Raw genomic sequence first — 22,414 nt, 5'->3', positions numbered from 1 at the left:
AAGGGGGATGAAGGAGTGCAGGGGGCACCCCAGAAGCACCCACTAACCTGCCGTGACTCCCGGGGCCTGTGGGGCTTCTCACGATGGGCACCCACCAGGGAGGAGCCATCAGACTCCCGCAGGACCTCGGCCCCATGACCGGGAGGCGCTGACATCGCTGCTCCCTGAGGAGCAGGGGGACACCCTGCACCGGGGACTCCGTGCCGCCCTCCCCACCAGGGAGAACCCTCAGGGCATCCCACGCGGATCACCAGCACCGTGTGCTCAGCCACCAGCCTCCCCGGGAGGAGCGGCCCAGGGCCAGACCGCTGAGCGCCGCGGGCGCCCGCCTGGAACAGCCGAAGGACTGGGTGCCTGCACGTGGCAGAACCAATGGACACTGACCGCAGGGGCTGGGACAGGTCGATTGGGGAAGGAGACATATGTAACACTTTTAACAATAAAGGATTTATTGAAAAAAAGAATCAAGCCCTGGCTGGATTGGCTCAGTGGCTAGAGCGTCAGCCTGCGGACCATGGATCCCAGATTCAATTCCAGTCAAGGGTACATGCCCGGGTTGCAGGCTTGATGCCCAATAGGGGGCATGCAGGGGGAGCTGATCAATGATTCTCTCCCATCATTGATGTTTCTCTCCCTCTCCCTTCCTCTCTGAAATCAATAAACATATTAAAAAATAAAATAACTCTTCCTAAAATAAAAAAGAATCCATTATAGCCTCAGGTCTAGTTGAGGCAGAATGAGTTTCTCCTTAATAATGTGCTTATGTTGAGTCTTTTTTTTTTGTTTTTTTATCCTCACCTGAGAATATTTTTCCATTGATTTTTCTCTTTTCTCTTTCTCTCTCTCTCTCTCTCTCTCTCTCTCTCTTATTTTTATTTTATTTTATTATTTATTCATTTTCCCCCCATTGATTTTTAGAGAGAGTGGCAGAGAGAGGGAAAGACAGAAACATTGATGTCAAAGAAACACATCGATTGGTTGTGTCCTGCACGAGCCCCAACCAGGGCCTGGGCCAGGCAGGAGCCTGCAACCCAGGCATGTGCCCTTGAAGGAATGGAAGCCGGGACCCTCCGGTCTGCAGGCCGACGCTCTATCCACTGAGCCACACCGGTGGGGGCGGATGCTGAGTCCTGGATAGAGGCTGTGGCTGAGCCAGTCCCTGGCTCTGTGATAGGCATGCTGAGCTCCACGCAGAGCATGTGCCCCCCAAGCTCGACCCGGGGGGCAGCCTTGGACACTGTCAGACCCCAGGTCCCACTCGGGGTGGCTGCACCCAGGGGGAAGGAGAGAGCCTTCAGGATTCCTTTGCTCCAGGCTCCTCCCAGGAGGCCTCCTGACAAGAGCAGGAAGCCCTGCAGCCATATGCAAATGTGGACCCGCCCAGGGGTGGTCTCCCTGGAAGGCGGACACTGGGCGGTGGAGTCCAGCAGGCCCATGCCCAGCCCGCGGCCTCCAGGCTGGGCCAGGTGTCCCCGGGGGACCAGCGCTGCACCCACTCTTGGGTCGGCTTTCCCGACCCTGTTTCATCCTCAGGGTCTTTCCGCTCCTGTTTCCTGAGCTCCTAGTCTAGGGGTGGGCAAACGTTTTGACTCGAGGGCCACAATGGGTTCTTAAACTGGACCGGAGGGCCGGAACAAAAGCATGGATGGAGTGTTTGCGTGAACTAATATAAATTCAAAGTAAACATCATTACATAAAAGGGTACGGTCTTTTTTTTTTTTTTAGTTTTATTCATTTCAAACGGGCGGATCCGGCCCGCAGGCCATAGTCTGCCCAAGGCTGTCCTAGTCCCTCCTGCCTCTCAGGAATGTCCTATTAGTGTTACACATTTTATTTATTGTCAACCAATCCCTCTCAACCGACTAACACAAAAGTCCCACCTTGATTCCTGTTATTTCTTTTTAAAAAAATTTTTTTATTGATTTTTTACAGAGAGGAAGGGACAGGCATAGAGATTTAGAAACATCGATGAGAGAGAAACATCGATCAGCTGCCTCCTGCACATCCCTACTGGGATGTGCCTGCAACCAAGGTACATGCCCTTTGAAAGGGCGAGGACTACGCCCTCCACCTTGCCCCAGGGTAAGGGCTATGCCCTCCATCTTAACTTGGCCATGTGCTCAGCAAGCTTCTTCCCGGAAGATAGTCAAGGGAAGTGCACGCCATCACTATGATGACACACCGACTTGTGCCTGGCCAATCGACAGGGCCCACAGTCCTTTCTCCTCCCCTTACCCCAAACCCCTATAAAACCTCTCTCCACACAGAGTTTTCTCTCTCTCGGCCACTGGAGCTTACCGTTGCATCGGTGAGTGTGGCAGGGGAGCCAAACCTAGGTTTGAAATGAATGACTCTTTGCTTTTGCATCGGACTCGCTGGCTCCCTGTGGGTTCTTGGGAATCATGAAATCTGGGCACATTTGGGGGCTCGTCCGGGATTCCCAAGACCATCGAGGGACCCCCGATCCGAAGAGTCTGACTGACCGCGGTATGTGTGTGTCGTTGTATGTTCTGTTCAGTGTGAGCTCGTTTCTGGAATCTGTAATTGCCTGAGGGGTCTAGGCGGACGCGCCGTGAACGACCACAGGCGGGGGAGAGTTGGAAGACGTTCCGCTCCCCAGGAGGGATGGATATGCCCCTCACCCCAGGAGGGATGGATATGCCCCTCACGAGGGATGGATATACCCCTCGCGGATTTGAGACGAGGCAGGTCGCTCCTGCCGGTTTGGCGTAAGGCCAACGTCTAGTTGCTTCCATGGAGTTGGAAGCCTGTATTTTCGGGCCCTGTTTAGTGTTCTGTGTTTGTACTGGACGGATGTTATGGGATGGACTCAGACTGCTCCTTTGGGTATTGTGATTGATCATTTCAAGGAGATTGGGGGAAGCTTTAGAGCTCCCTCAGGAGTTGGGAAGTTGTTAGGAATTGAATGGATTGTTTAAAGTCTGAATGAATGTCTGGTGAAAGTGTGGGAGTGTGGAGGGAGGGGGATTGCCCTCCCCCCTCCTTTGTGTGGCCGTCAGGCGGCCGCCTGAGTGAGGGTCTGTGGAAACAGGTCACCCCCTCCCCAAGTAAATGCATCTGGGATTTCTGTGCACGTGTTAGGAGAAAAGCTGGCTTAAAACTAATGTGCGCACCGTCCGTTTTTGGATAGGGTTTTGGGCTAGCGTATTTAATTTGCTACCTAAGATTTTAAAAAGTTCTGCAATATAATGTTGGCCATCTATCTTTTAGGGGTTTTGGTTTGCTCTTCCCTTGTTTATTGTGAGAATGAGGAAATCATCTTTTCTGTCAGAGAACAGTTTAGACCACCACAATGTTGAGCTGCCTGACTTGGCAGCTGCCATGTTGGCCGCATGGCATGCCGTGCTCCTGGGGGCCGCCATCTTGGAACAGTAAAGGCCCCTCCCTCTGACTTAGTCAATCACAAAAGGAATGTCTGCTCACTGAGGCAGGATGGGATTTCAGGGGTGGAGTTTTAAGGCAGAGTTTTACTAAGGAAATGCAGATGGGGCAGAAAGTGTGCCTGCCTCCCAGATTTATTTAATACTAAATTAGCAATCACGGTCTTAATATAATTTTAGTGGTATGATAGACCAATGTTTTGAGCAGTTGGCTTTATAAGGGCCGACAATAGAGCTTGTATTTCTTAAAGGGCTTGTAGATAGAGAATTGAAATGCTTTTACAAATTCATAAATGCATCCAGGATTTCTGTGCACATGTAAAGGAAAAGGCCAGTTTAAAAACGAGTGCGCATAGTTTTGAGCTGAACTTGACCTTTTGCTGTGTACAGAATAAAAACCCGAGACTGTTTTGGCCTTAATAGTTATGGGTTTGCTTCTTGAATTCCCCAGCAGGAAAATTGTGACCATTTTGAAATTTAGCAGCTATGCCAGGATAGCAGTAACCCAATTTCTAAAGTAAAGTACAATTATTTCAGGTAGAAACTGTGGTTTAAAAGTTCTAGCTACCTGGAAAGCATGGCCTTGGTATGATAGGAGGAAAAAGAAATATTAAATGAATGGTAAACCAGTGAACTGGGACTTGTCACTGATGGTGGATTGTGAAAAGGGCTGGACGTGGCCTAACTTCTCCTTCCTTGGTACCCCTGAAACGTCTGAGGGTACTTCTGGCCTTGGTTTTCCAATGTGTTAAATCTGTCGATTTTGTTGTTTCGCCGAAATCCTCTTGAAGGACATTGAATGGTTCTTTCCTTCCTCTTTAACTTTTGGGGGATTGTGTGAATGGATTACTGATGTAGATTATCAAGAATCTCTAAGGTACTTGTCCTGTATCTGGAGGAATGGCTTCTAGATGGTATTCACCGTCTCTGGGACTTCCGGAGGGAAGTCAAAGCTCGGACTGGCTAAGGGTTCGAATCTGGCCTATCTTTTAAAAAGGTAGAAAAGAAGCATTCCTAAGCAGTTTTCTACTGCCTCTGTTCAGGGACTTGTTCTGTATCTCGACACAACTGAAACTGATTTGTTGGTATTTTGTGGTATAAATGTGGCATGTACCTCGAAGTTCTTAATGGGGAATGTATCTAGTTATCGTGCCTATTTAGTCTTGATTTCCTTGTTCAATATGAGTACCGTTTCTATCTGGATGAGACATAGGTCAAGAATCCTGTCCTGGGATGTGGGAAAGGGAGGCCTCCACATCTGTTCCTGTCAGGCCCCCATCAGGGGACTTGGGTGGTGTTCCTGTTATCTGCTCAAGATCCCAAGACTGTAAAGGTACTTGTTCACTGAAAGGGTGTATGTTTGTATGTCTACTTGGGTATAATTATTTGTTCATGTAAGTGTGGAAGTCTGTGGGAAAAAAAGGCACACGCTTGCCCCAAGAGCGCTTGCTCTCTGTCAGAGGTGGATTAGGCCCGCCTAACTAGTAAACATCTCTGTCTGTTTGTTTGCTGGGAACTTTGATTTGCTATGTGATATTCAGTGCTGGGTTGGGATTTTGGAATTCTGGGGTAGATTTAAAAGGTATTTGTGGCTTTTCTAGTCTGATTGGGACATTTAAGGGTGGGGCTCACAGTTCCTCAGGGCAGAGATTCCATGGGCCCTTCCCCCTGCCTGTGCTGAATTAAATAATACAGGCCAGTGTCATTTAGCTTGCTGGTTAAAGGAAAACAATGGGCCTTAGAATCTGTAAAGGTGGGCAGGAATGAAGCTGGTCAAATGTACTGCAAGGGTTTGGTACCTGTTGCTGCTAGCAAAGGAGGGGCTGATACCCACTTCTAACGCACTCCCTTGAAAGAGGCCTGGTTGCTGCTCTGCCACAAAGGGAACTGATAGAAAGGCCAAAAAAAAAAAAAGCAGAGCGCTGTAGCTGATAAACAGGGTTACCTAGAAGCCATCAGGACTTTGACTCGGAGACTGGCGAGGACTGGGTGGCTTTTCTTTAACAATCTCTGTCCTTGAGAGGGCTCCAGAGGGTGCACGAGGACATTTGGCCGTGCCTCCGCGACCAGCCCAACCCCAACTCCTCATCAGCACAGACCAGGAGATTGGGTCCACGTCAGAAGGCACCACCAGGAGATCCTAGAGCCACGTTGGAAGGGTCCCTACACTGCGGTGCTGACGACCCCCACCGCTCTCAAGGTAGACGGCGTCGCGACCTGGGTCCATCTGGAAAGACTTCATCACCAAATGGAGCATCGATCGAGATCAACGCAACCTGCTCAAGCTCAAGCTACGGCGTGCTCGACCTGCCTGATGCCGGTAACATGACTTGGGATCACTCCTGTCACCAGGAGCCCCCACAATACTGTGTAATAATGCCTGCATCTTCATGGACATGGATCCAAAGAGACAAGGACAATTTATAGGATCACATGTTTAGTAGCAGAAGATTTGGCTGCCTGAAGCGGCCATGATGCCAATATTATGTTTCATTGTATTGATATGTTATATTAACCTTTGATTCTTTTGCAGGTTTGAATGTATGTTGGCTGTCCTGGAATGGAGCTGTGTGGGGTGACCCCCAAAAGTAAAGGGTGCCTAGCTGCCAAGAGGGCAGGTGCCCAGCTGGGCAGGGAAGGGTGCCCATCAGGTTTTGGTCTCTGTTGAGAGACAGCTAACAGTTGGCAGCCTGTAATACTGTCTTGCAGGCCTGAGTCACCATGCCCATGTCGGGTAGTAAAGCTGGAAAAAGTCTGTTTAGAATAGAAGGTCTGAGGCATGGTTATGCATAGAAAGAAGGTTTTATGCCAACAGTTACTGTTTTGTTTTAAATCCATGAAAAGGAATTAGCAAGGAAAGTCAGAAAATCTTAGAGTAGATCAGTATGTTTTTCTCCTTATGTAATTCCTCCGAAATCTGGCAATGCTAAATAAGTACGTTTCTTTGCATAGATTCAGTAAGACTGGTTCCTAATAGTGGTTTTATTAACGGAAAACTTTGACTGGAGTATCATGTTTCGAAGAGCCCTATCTGAGCTCTAAAGACTTGAAGCCAGTAAAAATGCCACGAAGAAAGCCTGGTATCCTGCTTGGGAGCCCTGAAGATGGCTGGCGCTGGAGCGTCAGGCTGATGCCCTACCATCACTGGCGGTTGGTAAGAGTAGAAGGGGAGCAGTAAAGATGCCTCTGCATCCCTGCGGAACCCCCACACACTCTGGGCCGCAACAAGTAGGAGGGCTACTGAGATGGGCCTTAAAGCCTGGAGTGTGGGCTCAGGTGGAGTTGCTACAGGTGAGGGATTCACCTAACTCAGCAGATACTGCAGGCAGGCCTGATGGCAGCTGGATGGCTTGGCTTCCTGACCCTATGGGGCACATTAAGGTTCAACCATGAAATTCCAGCAAAGGTAGTCAGTTACCATTCTTGTTGTGTTTATGCAAACATCAGGAAACTTGATTTGGTTTTTTGATAGCCATGGAGGAATTTTAAGAAGAAAAATCCTGTTTCAATAGAAGTTATTCTTTCCCTTCCACCGGGCCATTTGTTAAGCTTATAGGGATAGTTCAGTTGATAGTTCTGTGTGCCCAGTATGGGCCTCTAGCAACAGTGGAATAGAAATGCAGTCCGTCTCATGATTGAGCCGGAAGTTCCAAGACAAGGGGGGAATGAAAGGGCGAGGACTACGCCCTCCACCTTGCCCCAGGGTAAGGGCTATGCCCTCCATCTTAACTTGGCCATGTGCTCAGCAAGCTTCTTCCCGGAAGATAGTCAAGGGAAGTGCACGCCATCACTATGATGACACACCGACTTGTGCCTGGCCAATCGACAGGGCCCACAGTCCTTTCTCCTCCCCTTACCCCAAACCCCTATAAAACCTCTCTCCACACAGAGTTTTCTCTCTCTCGGCCACTGGAGCTTACCGTTGCATCGGTGAGTGTGGCAGGGGAGCCAAACCTAGGTTTGAAATGAATGACTCTTTGCTTTTGCATCGGACTCGCTGGCTCCCTGTGGGTTCTTGGGAATCATGAAATCTGGGCACAACACCCTTGACCAGAATCAAACCGGGGACCCTTCAGTCGGCAGGCCGATGCTCTCTCCACTGAGCCAAACTGGTTAGGGCTGATTCCTTTTATTTCTTAAACATATTTTTTAAATTGATTTCAGAGAGGATGGTGGAATGGGGTGACCCACAGAGACCACCACCAGGGACTCAGATCAAAATTTAGGAGCCTTTATGAAGCTGGCCAGTGATGACAGTTACAGCACCCTGCCGAAGCAGAGGCTGAACTGCAGTGCCGACAACAGGAGTCACGTTTTATTATTAAATTCTGTGGAGGCCCAGAGAAAAATGTGTCTTTCAAATTCTGGGCCCCCAACATGGAGGAAACTCTCTTTAATTTTACTTTTTCCAGTTCTTTGTCTCCCAAATTTGGAATGAGACTTCCGGGCCTTCTGAGAAAGAAGGCCTGCATGCTGGGAGGGGGCCATGAGACCATATCTCAAGGCCTGGCCTGACGTCACCACCTTCTTATCTGTGTGTTCGAAGACAGCGTGCCCCGCCTGGCCGAAGTGCCAGATATGCAGCCCAGCACAATGGGAGAAGGAGAGAGAGAGAGACCAACTTCAATGATGAGACAGACCAGCGGCCTCCTGCACGCCCCACACTGGGGATGGAGCCAGCAACCCAGGCCTGTGCCCTCCATGACCTCCTGCTTCATAGGTCAATACTCAACCCCTGAGCCTCTCCAGCCGGGCTTGATTCCTCTGAGAAGCTAGAACCAGAACAGACAGATCCTTAGAAATAGAAAGCAGATCAGAGTTCACAGGGGATGGAAGGAGGGAGGAAGGGGACATGACTTCATGGGCACAGGGTGTGATTCCGGGTTCATGAAAGGGGTTTGTGTGTGTGTGTTTTGAATTTCCATTTCCAACAAGTCCCCAGGAGTTGTGATGCTAATGGTCTGGGGCTCACACTTTGAGAACCACTGTGTTAAAGCTTCCTGGGGAGCTGTCAGATTTTCCCCTTTTTGATCTGGACTCCCCTAGAATCTTCTTTAAAAAAAATTTTTATATTAATTTCAGAGAAGAAAGGATAGGGAGATAGAAACTGCTGAGCCAGCTCAGCCAGGTTCGGGAGCCCGAGAGGGGGCGGTGAAGGATTGAGAAAAGACCGACAAGAGAAGAAAGCTGGGTCTGGGTGGGACGCTGTCCCCTCTGATGGAGAGCTAGCGACAGCGCCACGGCCTGCAAGCCGAGTCCTTATTTTATAGCAGATTCCAGGAGGCAAAGTAAGGGCGTGGTGACAACGTTCTCACGGGATTCGAATCCACTCAGTTACAGGCACCTGATCAAGCTTTGTTACCGCACCTCCCGCAGCCCCATCAGGCCAAGCTCACAACCATAGCCTTTGGCTGTCATGGTGCCGGGAGGGCTTTGCCACGAGAGGACCAAGCCCTCTCATTAGTCCCAGGCTTGACCCTGTCCAAACGCGGTAGCCGCTTCCCCAGAAACATCAGTGATGAGAGAGAATCATTGATCGGCTGCCCCCTGCACGCCCCACACTGGGGATGGAGCCCACAACCTGGGCATGTGCTCTGAGTGGGAATCGCACCCCGACCTCCCAGTTCATAGGTCCATGCTCAACCCCTGAGCCTCGCCAGCTGGGCTCCCCTGGAATCTTCTGATCACCTTGTTCATGAGAGAGACACTATGGAAAAGGCAGGCTGGGGAGAGCCCCCTCGCTCCCCAGGGGAGAGGCGGCCATGGCTTCTGAGGGTCTGGTCAGCCTTCCTCCTGTGTGATGGACGCACAGGCGCACGCACCGGCCTGGCTGGGGCTCAGCCTGGGGGCTGGAAGCCGGGACCCTGTGCTGTGGGCCAGAGAGGGAGGCGACCCCCGGGCCCCGTCCTGACTTGCAGCCATCAGAGGACCTGGGGAAGCCCCTGGCTCTGCTGATTCGGAGCGGGAGGCGTGTGGGGGGTTGGCCCAGGCAGAGGTCCCTGTGGCCAGTGGGAAAGGCGCTCTGAGGGGTGGGGTCTGCCCTAGAGGAAGCAGGACTGGGCGGGTCCCTGCCCTGGGCTAAGGGCCAGCACTGATGCCTTCTCCTCTCCTGCTGGCTCCTTGGGGACCCTGAAGCCAGAACTAAAGCTGAGGCATCCAGGAGAGAGCTGAGGGGCCGGTGTCCTGGGCTGACTTCCTCCCGGCCACTATCCAGGGCCCGTGTGCAATCCCGGCTTGGTCCAGAGCCCCTGGGGCAATCCCGGCTGTGAAACCAGGTTGCACACAAGCCCATTTCTCCTTCCTTCTCCCGAGGCCGAGTGCGCAACAGCACCCTCCACCCCAGATGTCCAAACCCCAAGAGGCCCCCAGGCCAAGAGGCCAGCAGCGACCCCAGGCCTCCTGGCCGCACGGCCACTGCCAGGGGCGCTGGCCTGCACGTCCATGCTGCCGCTGGGCCCCGGGCACGCTGCCTCTCCTCTCCCAGGGGCTCTCTCCCTGCAGCCGCCCGGGCCTGTCTCCACTAGAGCACTGACCGGGCTCATCTGGGATCAGATCGGAAGAGACGTCCCGAAGGCTGCGGGAGCAAAGAGGAGACGGTGGCCCTGTCCGGCTGGAGGTCAGGGAGGGCTTGGTTGGTGGCCTGGATTGTCAGGCAGAGGGGAGAGAGCAGGAGGCTCGGGGAGGAGTGGTGCGGTGTATGCAGCAGCCTGGCGCCTCAGGCCTGCAGGGCTCGGGGAGGGCCATGGGAGCAAGGAGACTCCAGGCCCTGCCTGCCCTGCAGGGCTCAGTGGTTGATTGTCAACCTATGAACCTGGAGGTCACAATTCTAATGCTGGTCAGGGACATATGCCCAGGTTGTGGGCTCGATCCCCAGTTTGGGGTGTGCAGGAGGCAGCCAATCCATGGTTCTCTCTCATCATTGATGTTTCTGTCTCTCACTCCTCTCCCTTCCTCTCTGAAATCAATAAAAATGCATTTTAAAAAAAATGACTCCAGGCCCTGATGCCAGCAGAAGGTGGGGGGCTCCTGAAGGCGGGTGTGTGTGTGTGAAATGGGTCATCAGCAGCCAAAGCATCCCCATAACAATGGTGAGGATGGTGAGGATGGAGAGGATGGCGACTGTGGTCTGGGGCAGCCTGGAGCCTGGAGGCGGTGGTGTCTGGAGGGTGAGGCTGCATTCAGCGGGGAGGAAGGGAGGGGGTGCAGGAGACAGGCGCAGGGATGGGGTGGGGAAGGGGGAAGTGTCCCAGCAGGAAGAAGGAGCAGGTGGGGAGATGGGGAAACCATTTCTTCACGTTGCCCTGGAGAGACATCGCCCACCGAGCAGCAGCCTGTGAGGCAACAGGGAGCTGAGGCAAGCCCAGCCGCCGGGTCCGGGCAGGGGGGCCAGTCGGGCTGCATAAAGGGGGCCCTGCGTGCTGGGGGGACTCCACTCGGGGACATGGAGACCCAGAGGAACAACCTGTGCTGGGGGCGCTGGCCGCTGCTGCTGCTGCTGCTGGGCCTGGCCATGCCCCTGCCTCCGGCCGCCGCCCAGGCCCTGAGCTATCAGGAGGCGGTGCGCCTGGCTGTGCAGGGCTTCAACCAGCGCTCCCGGGAGGCCAGCCTCTACCGCCTCCTGCAGCAGGACCCGCAGCCCCAGGACGTGAGTGGGGGGGCGAGAGGGGCTCTGCTCTGGCTTCCTGCCACTCCCTTGGCTTCTGCTTGGCTGACCTCAGGGCGGCTGCTCCCTCCAGGGGTCCCCCCTCCTCCAGGGCACCTGCCAGGACTGTGTCCCTCCCAGAGGCCGCCCCCCCCTGCAAATCTATTCTGTGCAATGAGGTCCCCCAACACCCCACTCAGGCTTCAGGGCTTCTGGGTCCCAGGGAAGGGCAGGCCATCGGGGCTGGGGTGTGACTCCATGCTTTATTTATTTATTTATAAAAATCTATTTTTGTTTTCATTTTATTTTAATTGTTAGTTTAAAATCCTCACCCGAATATGTTTCTCCATTGATTTTTAGAGACAGTGGAAGAGAGAGGGAAAGACGGACAGAAATATTGATGTGAGAGACACATCTATGGGTTGCCTCATGCACGAGCAAACCCACTGAGCCACACCGGCCAGGGCTAAATAGATTTTTATTGACTTCAGGGAGGAAGGGAGAGGGAGAGAGAGAGAAACATCCATGAAGAGATTCATGGATCGGCTGCCTCCTGCATGCCCCCTCCTGGGGAATGAGCCTGCACCCCGGGCAGGTGCCCTTGACCAGGAATTGAACCCAGGACTGAAGGTGCCCTGAGCCAAAGGGACGAGGGCACGGCCCTGCTTTGAGTGTCCTGCGCTCATCTGCCTCCCACAAAGGAGGCCCCAGGAGGCCATGCGCCCCGGGTCCCCTTGGAGCTGTGCGGGCTCTGCCCTCTCCACCCTGCCCACACCCAGCACCAAACCAGCGCCAGGAACAGGGCCGGGGCTGCTGACGGCTGTTCTCTTTGGGGGGGGGTGAGACCAGGGAACCAAGCAGAGGCCCAGTCCCGGTCTCCCCACTTTCTCTCCCACCAGGACCTGAACCCAGACACCCCGAAGCCGGTGAGCTTCACCCTGAAGGAGACCGTGTGCCCCAGGACCACGCGGCAGCCCCCCGAGGAGTGTGACTTCAAGGAGAACGGGGTGAGCAGGGGGATGGGGCGCCCCGAGGTGCTGGACAGGAGGCCTCGGGGCACATTCCCTCGGACGGGAAGGCCGGGAGGGCTCAGCACCAGGTGGAGGTGTGACCTGCGCCCTTGCAGCTGGTGAAGGTGTGCGGGGGGACCGTCACCCTGGACCAGGACACTGACTACTATGACGTCCACTGCGAGGAGGTGAGCGGCCCCTTCTGAGACCTGGGGGCCGATGGGTGTGGCGCCTGGAGCGTCCTGGGCCCTGGAGCCCCCTCCCCCTCCTCCCCCAGCCCCAGCCTGGATCTGAGTGCGGTCCCTGCCCAGGAGCCCGTTAGAAAGGCCCCCTCCCAGCCCCCCGACCAGCAGCCTCAGTCTCCGGATGAGGCCCAGCAGGGGGCAGGCAGCCACCTTCCAGAAGGTTCCTGCTGAGGCTGGGGAGCCGCTCACTGCGCTGATGAGCTTTCAGCCCGGCTCTCCTTGCTTTGCTGGATGGGCCTGTGACCTGAGGAGGCCACTGGGCACCTCTGGGCCTCAGTTTCCTCATCTGTTTAAGGGGTGGGGGCTCCACCGCAGGCTCCCAAGGTCATAGCCAGAGGGGGAGCCGGGCCCCGAGGCGCCACACTGGCCTGGGAAGGGGGTGCAGGTGGGGGGCTCCTGATCCGGCCCATCCCCACATGGAGCCCGTTTCCTCCCCCCTGCACAGATCAAGGACGTCGCAATCAGGCCCTTGGTTTCGGGGGCCCTATTCCTCTGGAAAAACAGACGCCCAATTGGGTGGGGGATCGAGAAGACTGGCAGGGGAATCAAGAGGATTTTCTCGAAACGTTCCCCTGAGCAAGAGCCCTGAGATCTGTTTGGCCCTGGCCCCGGCCTCTGGGCTCTGACCAATAAAATCTGGGAAAGCCACCTCCTCAGGCGTCACTGTCACTTGCGTCGTGAAGCCGTGCGGCTCTGTGTGTCTCTTTTCCTGAAAATCAGTAAATCGGGGGGCGGGGGGCCGGGGGGGGGGGGGGTTGGGCGGTGGCTCAGGTGATTGGAGCGTCGTCCTGGACCAAAAGGGTTCGGTTCTTCCCGGTCAGGCACTTCCCTGCTCTCAGGTCCATCCCTGGTTGAGGTGCATTTGGGAGGCAACAGGTCAATGTTTCTCGCTCACATTGATGTCTCTCTCTCTCTCTCTCTCTCTCAAAATCAATAAAAACAAGAAATCCTTGGGTGAGGATTAAGGCCGGGGTGGCTCAGTGGTTGAGCACTAACCTGTGAACCAGGAGGTGGCAGTTGGATTCCTGCTCAGGGCACAGGCCTGGGTTGTGGGCTTGATCCCCAGTGGGGGGCGTGCAGGAGGCAGCCGATCAGTGATTCTCTCTCATCACTCATGTTTCTATCTCTCCCTCCCTTCTCTCTGAAATCAATAAAAATATATTAAAACAGATAATTAAAAGCAATAAGCACCTCTCCTTATGTGAGCTCCCATGTAGCTCCCCCCACCCCCCCACCCCCGCCTCTGGGAGCCTCCAGGAGAAGGCCCTGCAGAACCCGGACCTGCCCACATGGCTTCCGGCCTAGAGAGGCCCTTCTGCTGAGGGTTCCTGTTACTTCATGTGTGTGTGTTGGGGGGGGAAAAGGGGGATGAAGGAGTGCAGGGGGCACCCCAGAAGCACCCACTAACCTGCCGTGACTCCCGGGGCCTGTGGGGCTTCTCACGATGGGCACCCACCAGGGAGGAGCCATCAGACTCCCGCAGGCCCTCGGCCCCACGACCGGGAGGCGCTGACATCGCTGCTCCCTGAGGAGCAGGGGGGACACCCTGCACCGGGGACTCCGTGCCGCGCTCCCCACCAGGGAGAACCCTCAGGGCATCCCCCGCGGATCACCAGCACCGTGTGCTCAGCCACCAGCCTCCCCGGGAGGAGCGGCCCAGGGCCAGACCGCTGAGCGCTGCGGGCGCCCGCCTTCCGGCCTCACGGACAACCAGTGCACAGGGACCACCAGATCCCAGGGAGCACCAGATCCCAGGGAGAACCAGAGCCCAGGGAGCACCAGTGCCCAGGGAGCACCAGTGCCCAGGGAGAACCAGAGCCCAGGGAGCACCAGTGCCCAGAGACTTAGAGGGAAAGGGCTGCGCAGCCCCAGCAGGGGAGCCTCTTAGACTTGCAGGGGCTGGTCTAGGCCCCTAGACTCTAGGGGAAGGAGTTGGAATCCAGAGGTTCTCAATCTGTGGGTCGCGACCCCTTTGGGGGTCAAAGGACCCTTTCACAGGGGTCACCTAAGACCATAGGAAAACACATATATAATTACATATTGTTTTTGTGATTAATCACTATGCTTTAATGACGTTCAATTTGTAACAATGAAATTGGGGGTTACCACAACATGAGGAGCTGTATTAAAGGGTCTCGGCGTTAGGAAGGTTGAGAACTACTGTTGGGATCGATAAAGGACGGAGCTAACTAACAATCCACTGTAGAGAGCAGCCGAAGGACTGGGTGCCTGCACATGGCAGAAGCAATGGACACAGACCACAGGGGCTGGGACAGGGCGATGGGGGAAGGAGACATGCAACTTTCAACAATAAAGAATTTATTTAAAAAAAATCAAGCCCTGGCTTGTTTTGCTCAGTGGCTAGGGCAGTGATGGCAAACCTGACATGTGTGTCAGAGGTGACAGGCAAACTCATTTTTTTGGTTGATTTTTGTTAAATGACATTTAAATATATAAAATAAATATCAAAAATATAAGTCTTTGTTTTACTGTGGTTGCAAATATCAAAAAATTTCTGTATGTGACACGGCACAAGAGTTAAGTTAGGGTTTTTCAAAATGCTGACACATCGAGCTCAAAAGGTTCGCCGTCACTGGTCTAGGGCGTCAGCCTGCGGACTGAGGGGGCCCATATTCGACTCTAGTCAAGGGCACATGCCCAGGTTGCCGGATCGATGCCCAGTAGGGGGTGTGCAGGAGGAGCTGATCAATGATTCTCTCTCATCACTGATGTTTCGCTCCCTCTCCCTTCCTCTCTGAAATCAATAAACATATTAAAAAATAAAATAACTCTTCCTAAAATAAAAAAGAATCCATTATAGCCTCGGGTCTAGTTGAGGCAGAATGAGTTTCCCCCCAATAATGTGCTTATGTAGAGTCTTTTTTTCTGCTTTTTAACCCTCACCCGAGGATATTTTTCCATTGATTGTTTTCTTCTCTATTATTTTTATTTTATTTTTTATTTAGTTTTCCCCATTGATTTTTGAAGAGAGTGGAAGAGAGAGGGAAAGACAGAAACACCGATGTCAAAAAAACACATTGATCGGTTGCCTCCTGCACGCCCCCTACTGGGGATTGAGCCTGCACCCCAGGCATGTGCCCTTGATTGGAATTGAACCTGGGACCCTTCAGTCTGAGGGCCAACCTTCTATCTACTGAACCAAACCAGTTAGGGCTATTTCTTCATCTCCTTTGTTGGCTTGTGCAATATTTGGTCTCACAAATTCTATATAAATTCAAGGCTCCTCACTATTCTCACTACTGTAGATTGTCATGGTATGGCCCCCAATATCCCTCCCAGTACCCCTCCCTTATGCAGGCCCTTCCCAAATGGACTCTGTCTGGTCATGTGACTTGCTTTGGCCAATGGGATGTTAGCAGACATGACAGGCGCAGGAACAGGAAAGCTTGTGAATGGGAGCTGGCCCCCTGGGGACCCTAAGACCACATGCTGTGAAGCTCCAGATGAAAGCCCGAGAGGGACCCACCCGCTGAGTGCAGCCACGGGTGAGTCCACGTGAGACCAGCGGTTCCCCCGCCAACCGACAGACACATAGGAACAAACCATCCCTCTCTCTCTCTTTATGAAATATATTTGTATTGATTTCGGAGAGGAAAGGAGAGGGAGAGATAGAAACATCAATAACGAGAAAATCATGGATCGGCTGCCTCCTGCATGCTCCCCACTGGGGATCGAGCCTGCAACCAGGCATGTGCCCTTGACCGGAACTGAACCTGGGACCCTTCAGTCTGCTGGTCGGTGCTCTATCCACTGAGACACACTGGCCGGGGCGAGATTATTCTCTTAAGAACTACATTTTGAGTTGATTCATCAGGCAGCCGTGGCCTGTGTCACATAAAGGCCGCCCCTCCCCCCAGGGCGCAGGCCGGGACTGGAGCCCACTCACCCACGACGTGAGCTGCACTGTGTGGACCCCCCAGGCACTGGAGGGGAGGGGCCTCAGGACAGGCTCACTGACTCCATCAGGACCAGCAGGCCCTGAGCAGCCGGCCTGCGGGAGGCGCGGTCGGACAGGGACTCGCACGGAGGGAGGGCCAGGTGCTGCTCGTAGTCAGTCACTCAGGCAGCTCCTCCTCGAAAAGGCGTGAACAGTTTCAGGGCAAAGCGGAGCCCTCCTTCCTCTGAGCCCCCAGGACCAGCCCAGCGAAGAGGCAGATGAGAGAGAGGCTTGGAGGCAGCGGCAGTGAGGAGCCAGGCTCTCAGGCGGGAGGGGCCTGGCCTCCCCATCCAGCCTTCAGACCCACAGGCCGGGGTCAGGCCGGTCCTGGCCGCCTGTGCCCACTGCGCAGTGGACACCCCCCTCCGGACTGTAGCGCACGGGGCCCCAGCGCCACTGCGGCTCCTCCTCCTCATACCAGCGCCGCTCGCTGAAGTCGGGGAAGAAGGCTGCGATCTCTCTGCTGGCGGAGGCCACGGAGTCTGCAGGGGAGGGAGAGAGAAGAGGGAGGGGGAGAAAGGAGAGGGGGAGAGAGGGGAGAGAGAGAGAGAGAAGGGGTCTATCAGGGAGGGCTGAGTGCAGGCAGGAGGCGGGCTCAGTCAGGTTCAGAAACCGAGCCTCTTCTGCTCTCAGTCCTGGGGCCACAGTGCTGAGGCCACCAAGGGCCAGAAATGCAGGAGGGAAAGCTCACTGCCCCCACCCCCTCCTCCCGTGTGTGCTGTGGGCCTGGGGCAGACCTACCGGAGCCATGGGTGGTGTTGCGGGTGTCGGTGAGGCCGAAACTCCCTCGGATGGAGTCGGGGGCCACGTGGCGGGCGCGGAACACCCTGGTGGGCCCCATCAGCGTCCTCCAGAGCTGGATGGCGTCCGGGTGGGCGAGGATGTAGGCTCGGATGGGCCCGCTGTGGACCAAGGGGCACATGTCAGGAACCTGGCCGCCGGGTCTCGGGTGGCACCCCGCGCACGTGTCACAGACAAAGGCGCCCTGCGGCCCGGCCGGCGTGGCTCAGGCGTGGAACATCGACCTATGAACCAGGAGGTCAGGGTGCCATTCCCGGTCAGGGCACAGGCCCGGGTTGAGGGCCTGATCCCCAGTGGATGCAGGAGGCAGCTGATCAATGACTCTGTCTCATCACTGATGTTTCTCTCTCCCCCGTCTCTTCCCCTCCGAAATCAATAAAAATCTGTTTTTAAAAAAGGTGCCCTGTACGTCCTGAGCGTTTCCGTGCCATTCTAACTGGTGCCGGTGCCCAAGAAAGCCAGGGAGGTCAGCCGTTGCTGGGCAGCATTCAGCAATACGCTGCTACGGCCACTGGCCAGTCACCAGCACGGGACAGGCACCAGGGCAGGTGGCTCAGTCCGAGCCCGAGTTCCTGTTTCTGGCCACGCATTACAACTTTAAAGAGTGGCCAGTAACGTTGATGCACCTGTTTGGGGGCAGGGGGTCTGGCTCAGTCGGTAAAGATGCGGGAGCCAGGGCTGGACGTACCTGGCCATGAACTCCACCAGCCGCTGGTAGAAGAAGCGCCCTGCGGAGAGAGCGCCGGCGTCAGGACGCGTGCCAGGAGCCTTCTGCACGCCTCCCCCGGCGCGGAAGGATGGAAACCGCTTCAGAGCAAAGAACAGGTCTGCGTAGTCGGCACACCTGGGTCTGAAGCCAGGCTCTGCCCCTCACAACCTGTGCCATTTTGGGGGAGCCATCAACGCCCCAGCTCAGTTCCCTAATCTGGACACTGAGGACACAGCAACACCTACTCGAGGGCTGTTGGGAGAATGACATGAAATCATGAGCATGAGGCCCTAGAGGGCTGGCCCAGTGGGCAGAGCGTCGGCCCCAGGCTGGAGGGTCCCGGGTTCAATTCCGATCAAGGGCACGTACCTGGGTCACAGGCTCCGACCCCAGCCCTGGTCGGGCGTGTGCGGAGCCCCGATGTGTGACGTGTCTCTCGGTCCCTCCCCTTTCCTTCCCTCCCCAGAAACCCACGGGAAATGTCCTCGGGTGAGGACTAACAACGAAGAAGCTGAGCGCGGGGCGAGGCCTGACACGGGGAGCGCCGCCCGGACGTAAGACCAGGCTCCCGGCCGGACGGAACAGAACCTTCCCAGGAAAGGCGCGCTTCCCGGGGGGGGGGGGGGGGGGGCGTCCAGGTAAAGCCGGGTGCCTCCCGGAGGGAGCAGCCGGGGCGGGTCCCACCTTCGTGCTCCTGGTAGAACCTCCGGCAGTCGGCCCTCCTCCACAGGAGCTCTCTCCTCCGCACAATGAGGAGCCGGTTCCGCAGAATCCGCTGATGGACAGCCTGGCAGGCACCGGGCGTCAGTCAGAGGGCGGGCAGGGCCAGAGCCGCCGACCCGCAGAACACGGGACCCTGGAGCCCGGACCGAGGGGCTGCCCGGGCGGGTCAGGAGAGAAGAAGTTGGGGGGAGGGGAGGACCTTCGGTCACATGACCAGCAGGTGAGCCTGGGGTGCAGGGGCAGAGTGCGGGCTGCCCCTCTGCTCCTGCGGCCCCTGGAGCGCGAGCCCACAGGGCCCCCGCCCGGGCCCTCCTCACAGCCTCTCCCTGGCGGTCCCCCCACTCTCTCCACCATCACACCTGACGCATCAGACACGCCACCCTCTCGGCCACCCTGGCCACTAGCTTTTGAGTGGTTCCCACTCTCACTCCCGAATGAAGAGCAACCACTTTGGTCCGATGCTCAAGGCTGCACTTCCTGGCCCTCCGCCACCTCCGATGCCCTCGGCCCGCCCGCCCGCCCAGCCCACCTGCGGCCTCACCCAGGGTTCCTGCCTGGCTCCCCCTCCGCGGACCGCTGGCCCTCCACCTGGGCACTGGCGGGAGCCGTCCTTCCTTAGAGGCTGGGCCTGGTCCCAACACCTGCAGACCCCCTGCTGGCGCTGCAGGGCTCACTCAGGGCTGCCAGCCACGACTTACTAACTGGAGGCTGGATGCGGGCACGAGCCACCCCCAAACCTCCAGGACCGTGGACGCCGTGCAAAACGCGTCTGTCACATGAGGGGACCCGGGGGCTCTGGGGTGGGATGCAGGGCGCGATCAGCTGACTGTGCTTTAATCAAAAGGGAGAGCATCCAGACGGGCCTCACGCATTGCCTGATGAATCAGACCTTTAAAAGCAGAGCTGTGCCTGCGGGAGCTGGAGGGGGAGCCAGAGAGAGCAGAAGCCTGTGCTGCCCTGCGCTGCCCTGCAGATGGAGCGGCCTCTAGAGGCAAGGGTCCTGCCTAGAAGCAAGGACATGGAGCCCTGGCCGGCTGGGCTCAGTGCAGAGAGCATCAGCCTGCGGACTGAAGGGTCCCGGGTTCGATTCCCGGTCAGGGCACAGGCCTTGGTTGCAGGCTCAGTCCCCAATAGGGGGCGTGCAGGAGGCAGCCGATCTATGATTCTCTCTCATCATTGATGGTTCTCTCTCTGAAATCCATCAAAATATATCTCAAAAAGCAAGGACATGGCGCTCTCAGTCCTACAACCACAGGAGCCCCAATAAGTTTGGGGGTGGGTTCTGCCCAGACGCCCCAGGTAAGGGCCCAGTCAGCTTCCGCCTTGACTGTGGCCTTGTGAGACGAAGAACCCAGCCAAGCCTCCTGTCCCTCCCCTTCTCGGACCGTGAAATACGAAGGAAGTTCTGCTTTGAGCTGCCACATCCATGGCAACTGCTACGCAGCAACAGAGCTAAGACCCACGCGCTGTCCTGAGGTGGGCTCCTGTGCGATGTGCTGGCGTGTCTTCTGTGTTATATCTGCCCCCGAGCCCGGCTCTGCCTCCGCGGACGCTGGCCCAGGACCACGCTGTCAGCGCTCACAAGCGGCCCCTGTGCACACCGTGAGGCGTAGGTCCGTTCTTACCTCCAGAATCAGCGGGTGAGCCACGGCATCGGGCTTGATGAGGGCCAGGGTGAGCTGCAGGGCCGGAGGGCTGCGCAGGATGCCGGTCATCTCGCTCCTGCGGCCAGAGCTGGGTCAGGGCCCCATCGGAGCTGCACGCCCCACCCTTCCGGCTCCGGGCCACGCAGCTCTGCCAGCCAAGCAGGGCTCCCCTCCTCACACTCACACAGCCCATGACAGTTCCATAGGAAGACTGCACACATGTCTACGCTGTTGTATAGGGTGTCCCAAAATTCACGCACGATTTGAATTTTGTGTGAGCATTAACAACAGCAAAAAATAAAAGCCTAATTTTACTTGGTTGATTGAATCAGATTCTAATATCTGTTGCCCTTTGATGTCAATCCCTTCAATGTGATAAGCATCACCAAGGACCAATGATGGCCCAGGAGCAGGGACGATGAAGACCAATGAAGACCGCGGCTTTGCGTCTGTGCCAGCAAAGCTGTGGAGGCCATTGACCCGATGTGCTATTCCATACATAACCCTAGACTGTATCCTTTATGAATCAATAAAAAATTTACAATTTTTAATTATAAGCCTGTGTTTTCTATCAAAATTACTTCTTGCGTGAATTTTGTGACACCCTATATTTCATGGCCCCTTCGTGCTCATGGGGTTGGGGGGGGCGTGATCTGGTTTGTGCCCCTGTGAGCCTAGGAGGGAGCCACCCATTCAAACGAAATTCGGGTTTAAACACGACCCGTCTCTCCCAGTCACTTCCTGCCCGTCCTACCTGTCCTCTGTGTCTCACAGCACAGTGTTCACAATTCCTACGTCTCAACAGCCAGGCCGCGGGGGCAGAACAAGGATTTCCACCCCAAAGGCCCTCTGTCTCAGTCTGCCCTCCCGTCATCTCTAGGGCCGGCAGATGGATGGGCAGGAATCGGGGTGTCGGCTGGACGCACGCCGTCTCCGACCCGCTCGCCCAGGTCGGCCAGGCTGTCCTGCCCACATCACACCCTCGGCGGAGACGGACGTGCCACTCCAGCTCAGGCCTGGCTGCAGCCATGTGCATGTAAAGCAGCTCAGAGAGCCCGAGGTGCCCGGTCCGTTTCTGTTATTTGGGTTTTTTTTTTACTTTCTTGCTTGATCAGGTCCATTGACTGCGGGAACCTACATGGTCTTGGTTTGTTCCTACTTGTACGTCTGGCGTCGAACACGCGGGGGGCCAACAAGTAGCGTGGGAGCGACACGGGGGGCAGGGCGTTCTGTCGGTCAGTCTGCACTCGGAGGCTGAGGGCTCTTCCGGCCGAGAAGCCACTTCTCCGTGAGAAGCCGGCCATCACCTCTGCAGGACCCAGGACCCAGGACCCGGTCTCCAAAGGGTCCCTGGCGGGACCCCTGCAGGTGCCACCGGGTCGAGGCGGCTCCGCGAACCACGGGCGCTCGAGCCAGCGCCCCCTCCTCCGAGCCCCGAGCAGCCTGACCACCGCGCGGCCCCCCCAAGCCACCGAGCTCAGCCGTCTGACCGGGACGGGGTCGGCCACGCCCGCGCCGACACCCGGGGGTGAGCAGCCGCGCAGGCAGGATCTCCCCGTTACCGACGGGCGCCCCCGGCCCCCGCCCGCCCTGCCCCCGTCCCCCGGTCACTGCACCCGGGGCTGCACCTCGGACCCGACACCTGCCTCCCTCTCCCACCGACACCGACGCCGAGCCCCGCCCCCCAGCCCCCAGGCCTGCAGCCGCGGGACCCTGCCCCTGTACCCGGGGACTAAGTCCGCCCAGATTCCGGGCTGTTCGGAGCCCCAGTCCAGCTGGAGTTCGGGTCCGATCCACCTAGTCCTCCGGGCGCGTCAAGTGGCCACCAGGCGCCGGGCGAGGCGGCCCGTGCGGCCCGAGCGGGGTCCTTCAGGCGCGCGGCGGGCAGCCCCCTGGGTCCTCGCCGTGGGCGGAGCCGGCGGTGGGGGCGGGGCTAAGCGCTGGGCGGCGGCGCGCCGCGGGTTCGCCAGGGCTCCCGGGGCGCCCCCTCGCGGCGGGGAGGGTGAGCGGGACGGGGCGCGGGGCGGGCGGCGGGCGGCGGCCTGGCGGGGGCCCTGCCCCTTGCACCTGCGGGGCCGCCCGCGCGGCCCTGGTCCGACCCTCGTATCGGAACCTCCGTGGTTCGGTTCAAGTTTCTGGAACCAGACCCCGGTGCGCCGAAAGCCCTGCCACCCGCCGCCGTGGATGCAGCCTGACCGGGACCAAAGCCTCTTTAAAAGATGGCTGTTCGCCGAGAAAAGAGCCCGCCAGCACGGTTCCCGCTGAGCCCTTTACTGGAC

The 22,414-nt window shown here is 56.7% G+C and overlaps 3 protein-coding genes across 3 annotated transcripts in view; 2 read left to right on the top strand and 1 right to left on the bottom strand.

Moving 5' to 3' along the window:
- The window catches only part of LOC118668521 (cathelicidin antimicrobial peptide), a 62,575-nt gene extending 49,629 nt beyond the window's left edge, over positions 1-12,946 (top strand). The window contains exons 4-6 of the mRNA XM_036333676.1: positions 11,943-12,050; positions 12,170-12,241; positions 12,744-12,946. Of these exons, the coding sequence (XP_036189569.1) occupies positions 11,943-12,050; positions 12,170-12,241; positions 12,744-12,887 (324 nt within the window). The 3' untranslated portion in view covers positions 12,888-12,946. The remainder of the gene's footprint in view (positions 1-11,942; positions 12,051-12,169; positions 12,242-12,743) is intronic.
- Positions 12,947-15,352: 2,406 nt separating this feature from the next.
- On the bottom strand, positions 15,353-22,018 carry NME6 (NME/NM23 nucleoside diphosphate kinase 6). The gene is made up of 6 exons (XM_036333675.1): positions 21,861-22,018; positions 20,115-20,211; positions 18,451-18,553; positions 17,746-17,785; positions 16,998-17,158; positions 15,353-16,738 (listed from the first exon to the last, which is right to left on the bottom strand). The coding sequence occupies exons 2-6, from the start codon at positions 20,202-20,204 to the stop codon at positions 16,554-16,556; spliced, it is 579 nt and encodes a 192-aa protein (XP_036189568.1). The 5' UTR covers positions 20,205-20,211; positions 21,861-22,018; the 3' UTR covers positions 15,353-16,553.
- Positions 21,274-22,400, top strand: LOC118668637 (translation initiation factor IF-2-like). Its single transcript, XM_036333828.1, has 2 exons — positions 21,274-21,282; positions 21,414-22,400. Exons 1-2 carry the CDS (start codon positions 21,274-21,276, stop codon positions 22,398-22,400), a joined length of 996 nt encoding a protein of 331 aa, XP_036189721.1.
- The last annotated feature ends 14 nt before the right edge of the window (positions 22,401-22,414 follow it).

Source organism: Myotis myotis, unplaced genomic scaffold, assembly GCF_014108235.1.
Source record: "Myotis myotis isolate mMyoMyo1 unplaced genomic scaffold, mMyoMyo1.p scaffold_m19_p_13, whole genome shotgun sequence".
NCBI classification, from domain to species: Eukaryota; Metazoa; Chordata; class Mammalia; order Chiroptera; family Vespertilionidae; genus Myotis; species Myotis myotis.
This window is presented reverse-complemented; position numbering and strand designations above follow the sequence as displayed.

Excerpts from the sequence above, each read along its gene's own strand:
- NME6 (XM_036333675.1), bottom strand. The coding sequence starts at position 20,204 with ATGACCGGCATCCTGCGCAGCCCTCCGGCCCTGCAGCTCACCCTGGCC. Across the intron at positions 18,554-20,114 it reads CTCACCCGCTGATTCTGGAG|GCTGTCCATCAGCGGATTCT; the intron begins GTAAGAACGGAC and ends GGTGCCTGCCAG. Across the intron at positions 16,739-16,997 it reads CAACACCACCCATGGCTCCG|ACTCCGTGGCCTCCGCCAGC; the intron begins GTAGGTCTGCCC and ends CCTCCCCTGCAG.